The 10,572-nt window shown below is 32.5% G+C and overlaps 1 protein-coding gene across 1 annotated transcript in view; it reads right to left on the bottom strand.

The window, feature by feature from the left end:
• LOC108728954 (aquaporin AQPAe.a) overlaps nucleotides 1–10,572 on the bottom strand; it is a 31,259-nt gene that overhangs the window by 19,428 nt on the left and 1,259 nt on the right. Inside the window, exon 2 of the mRNA XM_018457800.1 lies at nucleotides 9,640–9,793. Coding sequence (XP_018313302.1) covers nucleotides 9,640–9,775 — 136 coding nt within the window. The 5' untranslated portion in view covers nucleotides 9,776–9,793. The remainder of the gene's footprint in view (nucleotides 1–9,639; nucleotides 9,794–10,572) is intronic.

The following is a 10,572-nucleotide window of genomic DNA, read 5'->3' as shown; positions in this document are numbered from 1 at the left end:
ATCAACTTCGATCGGATTCAGGATTATCTGATGAAATGACAAAAATATTTATTCGATGAAATGTATAAATTTCCGATTACATATGAACGGAATATGAACCGTCATATGCCTATCGATTAAAATTTTATCGGCTAAACCTACAACTTGATCGGACATTAGACTTGAACGGATAAAAAGAGAGTATTTTATTTATCCGCTCAATTGGAAGATGCTGGCCAATCACAGAATAGTTGATCACGCGACTGTTTCCATAGGCTCTCTAAACTGATGGCTTTTATGTTGAGGTCAAACGAACACGTGTCTCTAACGCGAATATCTATTTGATTTTTATTACGTGTCTCTATTTGATTTTTATTACGCATTCGTTCTTATTCTTGGCTGCATAAACTGCAATATCATTGCAGTATCAAAAAGAAGTGTGTGAAATTTGTCAGGATATAAAAATAATACTTGAAACTATGAAAGTTGAAGAAAAAGTAATCCACATTCTTACATGTAAGTAAGTAAACCTTTTTCTTGTATAAAAATTTACATGTTAAATGTCAATGCTTATTTATTCAACTGTGTATAATTTAATCAGTTAACGTTATCTGATCAAAAATATGTATGCGTGCAGGTACTTGATCGGACAATGTGATCGAATAGTCCGTTTGAAAGGTAATGAACGGATATTTCTCATCGGACATTCCGATGAATTTATTTCCGATTAAATGTGATCGGGTTTTTTGTCTGATCAAAATAATCGAAAACAGCCGTTTATTACTTTTTGAAAAGATAATCCGATCATTATGATCGGAAAAAGCCTAGATATTTTTCTCAGTGTATAAATATGTACATGTATATATGTATACGTATATACGGAGTGTCCCAATTCGTGACCGAAATTTTAATAACATTCCTGACTTAAAAATAAGATAAAAATCCTAATACTAAAATATGTAGAGAGTATAATAGTTTTTAAATTAATTCGTTATACATATTTATTATTTTTAATATCCTGTAATAGTTTTATGTTATATACGTTGCATATGTAATTATTTTCTATGTTTATATATAAACATGATTAGTGAAGTATTCCAACACTTGTATACGATTATTACTTCAATCTCACATGGGATGAACATAGGCGTACGAACATCCGCTTGTGATGTACCGTTCCTAAGCGTGCGAAATGTCAGCTCTGTGATTAGTTAACTTTAACCGCTATTAATTTAAAAATTATTATAGCCTCGACATTTTGGCATTAGGATTTTTGTCTTATTTTTAAGTCAGGAATATGTTATTAAAATTTTGGTCACGAATTGTAGGACATTCTATATAAGAAGGATATATGGACATGTATGAACATATTCCATATATAATTACAGTTTATCTAATAAAAGCGCGGTGAACCTAATGTATAGAAAAATTTAATTAACAAAATTTAAAAATACATTATCTGTTTTATTACAGCCTGAATGCAATAACATTAGGCCTGTTCTTTTTGGCTGAATTTTTGCACTAGTTCATCTTTCTTCCTCTTCTTTCCTCCTGGAGAGAAAAGGAAGAAAGATGAACTGATGCAAAAGTTCAGCCAAAAAGAACAGATCTATTAATAATGTGTCCAGTCACCAAAGGAACACAGCTTCGAAGCGTGACATGTATGCGGCACTCGTGCCGATCATATGTTTTGCTGAGACAAAAATTTAACGACAATTAAGCTTTTTTTCGCAAAGTATCAAGGAGAAACATGCCCTATGTGGTTCGCGCAAAATTTTGGAATATAGTTTTTAAAAAACTACGAGATATACCGACTACGCTCTTATTAGATTACAGATTATATAATGTTTATATATGTTTACACATGTTTGTACATGTTTATATATATATATATTGTATTATATGTTTATATATATTTATATATGTTCATACATGAAAAATTTTGTACCAGGAAGAGAAAAACAGACATAGATAAGGAAAACTAGCAGAGGCATTTGCATAATATACTACAAAAATTAGCGTAACAACTAAAGTAGCAACTAATTTTTGTAGATTCTGCTAGACATGAATATCAACTAAAGATAGTGCCTAAGTCTCTTACTACACAGTTGAAAAAAATGTGTTGAATTTAACATAAATCGCATGTCCCACTCAACGGTCCACTCAAATTTTCGAGTTAATTTTATATAAGATGAATATATTAGAAGATAACACAAATATTATGTAAGAGAATAAATACAAAGAATGATAACATCGACACAATTTGTAAATAAATCGTGAAATCTTTTTTGTCAGAAAATTATTATATTAACATTTATGATATGTTAAATTAACACGTATTTTATTCATTTATCTTAGATTTTACGTTTTAAAACACATTTTTTTTATGTTACTTGTTTACTTACTCATAAATTGTATCATTTTGATACTAATTGTAAGAAACGTTGAATATCAATTTCACAAAAAATCTTTAAATAACATAATCACATTATGTTAAATTAACACTTGAATATGTTAAAAAATTTAACACAAACTGTTAACACAAACGTGAGTGGATCGTTTCCACACAAATACACAAACTCTTTTACTGTGTAAATCACAATTATTTCTTTAGGTTTTTAAAATTTACATATGAAATATTGCGATGTTTTATATAGCTATATATCTATTGTTGCGTGCAATTTATATAATATATAATAATATTCTACTTACTTCTATGAGTAGCCTCCATGTTGTAAAATTGAAATTGATTTAGTATTACAAAGTTATACACTTTTGCATGAGGACTCTTTCTTAACGGTTTTTTCGCAGCTGTTGCTACTCTCACGAAGGTTACATACAAACTGAATTTTGGAGTGAGGTAGAAGTGACGGACCCTTCTCTCGCCTCTCTCGTTTGGCCATACAATAACCGAATTAGCAATGTAACCAACCCAAGTATTCAAAATCCCTAACTTGAAAGTTCATTTTTGAGGTTTTGGCCACGTTTTCGGGATTCTGTTCACTATACGTATCGTTGTATTTTCTTTTATAAATTATCTCCGAAATTGATCTTTTTAGGATGTTTTATTAGCCAAAATTTAACATCATGTTATTCGAACTTATAGTTATTTTCTATTCAATGGTTGATGACAACCGATCGTTAGAGATTCATTTTTTTTGTTAATAGACGTAGATTTCGTGCTCTGGTTCCCAGTTGTCTTTTTGTCTGTCCTACGCAAGTTGTGCATCACAATTATGTCAAGTTATTTTATACACTATACGAAACGAAAGATTTTGCTGTGAAGTATTCAGAAATTTAACTAGATACAAATCTGATAATTTTAATAAAATAATTTTTTTAGATTATCAAAATAATTATATAGAATGTTCAAACTGGTTATTAAAATATCTAAATTTTTCTTATCAGGCTTAAGTTTCCTACATAATTATTTTAATGATCCAACAAAATTATTTTCAGATCAATATCTATCTGAATTTTTAGATATTTCAATAAAATCGTTCTTTTCGTATATAGATAGCTTAATTATTAAGCCTTAATGCAACGGTGAGGAAATAAAAGAATCTTATCTTGACAGCCGTTACGTCATCGGTGTACAGTTGCAAGAATACCTTGTAATAAACGAGGCGCCGCGCCGCGAGGGGAAGTGAAAAGTACACAAACACAGCCTTTTCTGTACCCGGAATACACACAGGAGTAACACTGACACGTGCATCACGTATACCAGTGTTGCAAGTGTGACAGTGGGTCAAGTTCGCGGTGAATGGCCGGAGTCCGATGGTTCTCGAGTGTCACGCCAGACTTGTTACGCCAACGTTCTTTCAATTTGTTGCAAGCGAAGCGTCAATTAATAAAGAAAAAAAAACAACAGTATTTTTATGTACGCACTTGTTATCGACCTGTGCCCGCAGATCCTTTGAAATTTTATTTTTTCGAGAATCTATCGTGTTGAAAAAATGAAGCACTGACACGAAATACCACAGAATAAGTAATCGCTTTCTATGAAGTGCTCTCTATTAAAATTTAAAATACGATTGAAAAACGTTTGAGAAATATTTGAATGAATAATGATGTTTATGAATTATAGAGAAATATCTATGAAGTTTCGACCATTTAACAATTCTCGGACAAAAATGTCCAAATTAAAACTTTTTGTCTATTTTTTAAATTTTATTTATCGATTAATGTCAATTTTATTGTAAACATTTGTTTAAATTATATAGTTAACTCAGCTAATTTTTTAGTTACTTTAGCACTCATTAATTATATTTTTTGTAAATATTATATCTATTGTAAATATTATTATATACAAGTTAATAACGTTTATTTCAAGAGAGAGAGAGAGAGAGAGAGAGAAAGTTTCTCCCAAAAACATTTACGAAAGCATGGATGAATAATAACATCTTGTTACTGCAGTACAAAGGACATTGTCTCGCATTGATTGCATTCCCACTGCTAGTATTTTGCTATCTACTCGCTACATCGTCACACGATCGGAGTGGAAGTGGAGCAACTATCGTGAGAACGGATAGAAAGGAAGTATCGGTTAAATTACAACGCAATTGTCACGATAAATCGTTGTAATGCGAGGAAGAGTCAAACTCTGGATTTCCTGAAACCCGAGAATATCACGATGTACTAAATTTTCTCAGAGCACCTCTTGTTCGATTCTACGGATTCCAATCTGGCAATAATTATGTCTTTTCGGGAATCTGAAGCAGTTTCTGCGTCGAATAAGATTATTTGTGAATTCCCGAGATTCCAGCGAGCGCGAATTGAAATGTGAAGCGAAGTGATTATGATAATTGTGAAAGAGAACGTATTACTTTGATCTCCAATTTATAGTCTTATCTATGATAAAATCGAGGAAAAACAAAGATAATCGCTATATGTTTCCACAGATATATCTCATAGTATCTCTCATGAAATTACAAAAAGCGATTCGATCAAAAGTTATTTTGCATGCATTAGTATAATTCGATTTATCATCGGTCGCTATACGGACTGAACTCCTTTAAATCTGGTGACACGGCGCGAAATATTTACTGCCGACGTTGATGTATTTGCACTGCAAATATCTCGTAGTAACGTAACTTATGTTAGAGAAAAGTCAGCGTAGAAAATACGTACCTACGGCACATTTTAGAACGCCTACTGAATCCATCATACTACATATTTTCATAAAAATAACGAAATGAGACTTCCGCGAGGCGAGCGCGGCTCACATTTTCAAATTGACAGTTTTATTACAGGAACTATAATATAGTGTACCGTAACCCAATAATGGATGATATAAGACTGTAATGACGGAGGTTTCTCTCTCAATTGCGAACGGTGAATCATTAACAATATTGCCGACGGCGTAATGCAAGCGGCTCTTAACCGATGAAAAGTTTCAAAATTTTCTTTCGTCAGATCGGATATATAGGTATATGATACTATCCTTCATTCCGGAAATTGTTCTACCTTCATGGACACACACACTCGCGTCATCATCGTGCATAATTCGCCGCTCGAACTACTTTCTATGCCGGGTACAAGACAAAGAAACTGTTCCATTATTCTGTCTTTCCTGTTAAATTTGCCTGTGTCTTTTTTAAATTCTTATTTTAGAAATAATGCAAATTTTGCTGAAAGAAATTTAAAGTACATTTTACAGTTGTACTCCGTAAGATTCCATAATACTCCGCTGTCTTACTTTTTATCTTAAATGGACATCTTAATTTAAAAAGAAAGTCAAATTTGAATTAAAAAGCCTTTAAAAGACAATGCAGTCTTTTATCTTAAACGGACATCTTAGTTTAAAAGAAAAGCCAGAATATTTATTACGATATGTTTTGATCATTGTTGGTGTTTTTATTTCCAGTCTATGTGAATGGAGATATTTATGAGCTGTTCGCATTTCGAGAACTATTTTCATCAACGTGGTTCAAGCTTCTGTTTACTCGTTACTATATCTGCTTATAATGACGTCAGAGAAGAAAATATACAATAAAAATTTTCTTGCAAAATATATTAATATGGAAATATATTTCAATAAAACAACACTTTGCAATCAATAGAACCGACTCGTAAAATATACCAAAATCTCTTTTTTTTTTTGTTTCGTTAATGAATAACCATATCTGGAAATGAATTATGTATAACCAAATGAAATAAGCTATATTCTGCATAGCTGCGACAAACTATCAAATTAATAATATATAAAAATAAACATGATTTAATTTCTGCCTGAAATATAAAGATAGTTTTCAGTTATATTTTATACATAAGTCTATTCTATTAAGTACAAATGTTGTTTTATTAAAAAAACATTTCTATTCAAATGTAATTTGCAAGAATTTTTGTTGTGTGTCTCCTCGCTTCTGACGTCACAATCTGAGATAGTAGTGGTGAATGAACAAGAGTCTTAAACAAGTTGCTAACTATTTACCGCGGAATTCTACGGCAAGAGATAGGGATTTTGAGATAGTGCGTGACCCGCATCCACAAATATTTGTTCCTTACAACACACAGCTTGCTATTAAATTTAAATTAATTCCTAAAGATCCACCGCACGTATTTTCGCGATTATAAATCAGGTTTACATTGTGATCGTGCGGGTGAAAGTACACATGGATAATTTAGTATTCCGCGTACGGTATCGTTTCCCTAGATTTTCTCAGGAAGATAGAATTCACAAAAAGCTATGCGGGAATAATCAATTCTTCTCGCCGGCATCTTCTTTTTTTCGTTAGATCCGAGATTTTTATGAAGCTATTGTGAAGAACACACGATGTTCAATGGAAATAATGCTAGTTAATTAACATCTAGATATAGATACACTATGAAATGTGTAACGAGCTAGACGATAAAAAAGAGATCAAATCGTCTAAAATTAGAGTCTTGAGTATGCCATTTTCTGCGCTCGCAGAATAGAGGAAAGACTGAAAAGAAGCGTTATCTGGCGTTATCCATATGCGCCTTGCTCCATATATAATTATCGTCTAATTTCATTAGCCTGCGTACGATGTGTCTCGTAAAATCGTCCGAGCAGCCACATTTCCTAATGCGCGATTGCATTATGCACTTTCTTTTTCCTAGAGAAACGACCGAAATACGCTCGTTAGAAGAAGAACGCAACCCGCTTTCTAGATCAAATGCGCCAAGTGCGTCGATCAGAAATTCTCGCTGTGCACACAATGTCGAAAGTATTAAAAACTCTTGCATTTTATATTAGAAAAAGTCAAACAAGAAAGAAAACTTTGTTATATATATCACTATTTTAATGAACGTGATAGTAAGAGAAACATATTATAAATAGATACCGTGGATGCTGTGAACGAGTTAAACCTACTTTTACATCGATCAAATCGCTTCTAAAACATTGCACTGTAAAATCGCGGGTTTGAAACATTCATTACTACTGGAAATGAGAAAATTTTTTTTCTTCGATCCAAGAACGTCGCCTGCATAATAATGCACGGTGCAACTTCTTCGGTACTGTCTTCCGACAACATTACTTACACGCGAAAACCTAATTTTCCGGATCACCGAGACATCCACCTCGTATCATGGGTGTCTTCGATACGATGAAATGCGCAACGGAAATGCAGCACGAAAGAGAGAAATTCCCTCGAAGTCAAATCCGATTTCCGACCCAATTTTCAGGCCGAGGGATGGTGCTCCTAGAGCGCTTAACATGCGTATAATGCAAACGCTTTCTTCTTTCTTTCACCGAGAAAGAGCTCGGCGCGGCGAGAAGTATTTCGAGGAATAGGAGGTCGGCTGCCTCGCGAAGGCAGCCGATTCGCGAGTTTAAGGTCAATCTCGAAAGCGGGAACGAACGATCGTGCGCGAAGCCTTTCCATCTTATTATACGATCAATCCCTTCTATGCAACGCGCGCATCATTCCTTCGCGTTAGACTTTTTCGCGAAATCTCTTCTGTGCGTTTCTATTCCCAGATTCAATAAGATTCGCGAAGTTGCAAGTCTTTCACGGAGAATCGTGAATTATATGTCAATAAGAAAAATTGAGATTTAAAAAAATTTTATTCCTCTTTGGACATATTTGAGGATATGCAGGATTTGTTAGAATCGATATTTTAACAATATATAAAAGATTAATCACAAAAATATAACTTTGCTTCTAACTTTCAATAATCTTTTTTTACCTAATAAAATATTTTTTTCTCTCCGTTACGACCATATAAGTAATTTCTACAACTTCGTTAATTAGAACTTTGACAGAATGTCACATTTATAATAATTAGCAATTTTCTTATACAGGAGACTTTTCTGCGCTCTTCTCTGAACTTTTTTTTTAATTTCTTTTCTTAAGAAAATAATCATGAATATCTTGTATATAATAACAATAGCAGTATTAAAGCATTATATACATTTCATATTTAATAATCGTACTTTGCCTACTTTCTTCAGAAAAAAATAAACGATGATTTTTTTTCAAACTTAATATTTTTCCCATTCAAAATAAAGAATGAGAAGGAGATTATAAGCTATAAAATATCCAAAACAGCAATTTATTAACATACAAAAACGCTATTTATGTGATAAAGGAATCGTTACTCCCTTCTCTGAAAAATCTTGAATACGCATTCGTATAGTACGCGTATCATTGATAAATGGAAATATCTTACAACTGAATGTTTGATCTAATGAAATTCGATTACTTTACGCGCGATAAGTATAATGTAAGGAGCATGATAAATATTGAGAGGACAGACGAGCGATTAATCGCCACGAAATCAGATGATATCTAATTAAAAGTTCAGAATCTCTTTAGATTAATATATGTACTCTCGTGCAAGAATAGCTGCAAGGTAAGTTCTACCTTCTAATGGCTCTATGAATATATATAGAGCGAGAGGCTCTATGAATTATAATGAAATTCGTTCCAACGTTTTACGAGAACGAAAATTTGTCACTGGCTGACTGAAAGCGTGTACGCGCTATTATTCATTTGATCGCGTTAATATTCTTCAGCATGTTGCGCCGTTTTTTTAACATAGATTTCTGCGATAATATCTCGCTATTCAAAATAAAATCGAACTCACAACTAGCTTCGATGGAATTTTATACGGAAAAAGATTTGTGATTTTTTACCCTATGCAAAATCCGCAAAAGATTCGTCACTCGACTTTGACTCAAAAAGAGGAGAGGTATGAATAATGTAAAAATGTGTAAGACAACAAGATTTGTGACTCGATTTTGGTTCAAAAATAGGAAAACGTAGACATTTGGATAATGTAAAAATGTGAGACAGCAAGATACGATTTTAATTTTTTTTTTTCAGAAATATTTAAAAATATCGAAATCAGCTGACGATTTATAAATCGCTTTTATTATTCTTTATCGTTATTATAGATTGAAAGTATATAATGAGCATCTTGTATATCGTTTTTAGAAGAATATCTGACAAGCCCCTTTGCAAAAAAATCTATATAAAATTCATGAAATCAAACTTCTAATTTTACAGATCATGCATGAAATAAAATAAAATTCCCGAATTTTGTGTCACAAAAATTTTTCCAAAACAATCGGCAATTAATTCTTATTGTATTCGTCATTATTTTTAGTTTCTCAGAAACGGGACTTTTATACTTTCAATTTCTTTGAGTGTCTAACATGTTCCGTTATGATCGCCGTTCATTCATACTCACAGGGTGCCTTCAGCTTCTCCTTTGCCAACTGTATTGCACCATTGGACCTGAATGTGATGCCGATACTTTTGGACTTTCCAACAGAGTTTTCCATGACATCCTGTGGCGATATTATCGAGATACCATTTTGCTCCATGGTGCAATTAGACGATTACTAAAAATAGAGCATAATAATGTTATAATTTTGGAGCCAACGCAAAATATTGACGCCACGATATTATCTTATCTACAATATGATAATAAATTGTAAAAATCTCTTGAGTCCGTTGTACTCTTATTTGAAGAAACTGCGATCAGAAAACGATAAAAATGACAGATGCAAATAATTTTGTAAATATATGCATTTCTTTGGTTATCTTTTTATCAACAAGCTACTGTTATACTATGCGCTTTAAAATTAACTTTTGCCTGATCTGATAAATTCTAGTGTAACTGTAGCAAACTATGATAAAATTCTAGAAAATTTAAAATCCAATTAAATCCTAGTGGAATCTTCGTTAATTTTGCTAATATTCGCGAAATCCATTCGTTAACTTTAGCTCTTGTTTCTTATAATTTGATAAAATAAAAAGGTCGACTTTTCATTGACTGACTTCTCAGCATTAGAATATCTGTTACCTGTATCACCTTGCATATGCAGGCAATCGATAATAGTGCAAATATCGTTATCTGAACCTGATACGATTTGTCGGAATTATATTTTGAGATTAAATAACCGAGGTATGTCACCGTGCTAATAACAAAAACGCAAGATATGAATAATTAATTAAATTCGCCAAGGTATTAGTCGAAATACGACGCTTTACCCATAATTGATTAAATCGCTTGTCTCACGATTGCAAAACACAATCGTACTCATATTCGTATCCGTTATTCAGCACGCATGTAAACTATGATTAACCGTCGATCGATTATGGCTTATCGCGTCTTTGC

This window comes from Mycetomoellerius zeteki, unplaced genomic scaffold, assembly GCF_001594055.1.
Source record: "Mycetomoellerius zeteki isolate Tzet28-1 unplaced genomic scaffold, Tzet1.0 scaffold68, whole genome shotgun sequence".
Classification (NCBI taxonomy): domain Eukaryota; kingdom Metazoa; phylum Arthropoda; class Insecta; order Hymenoptera; family Formicidae; genus Mycetomoellerius; species Mycetomoellerius zeteki.
This window is presented reverse-complemented; position numbering and strand designations above follow the sequence as displayed.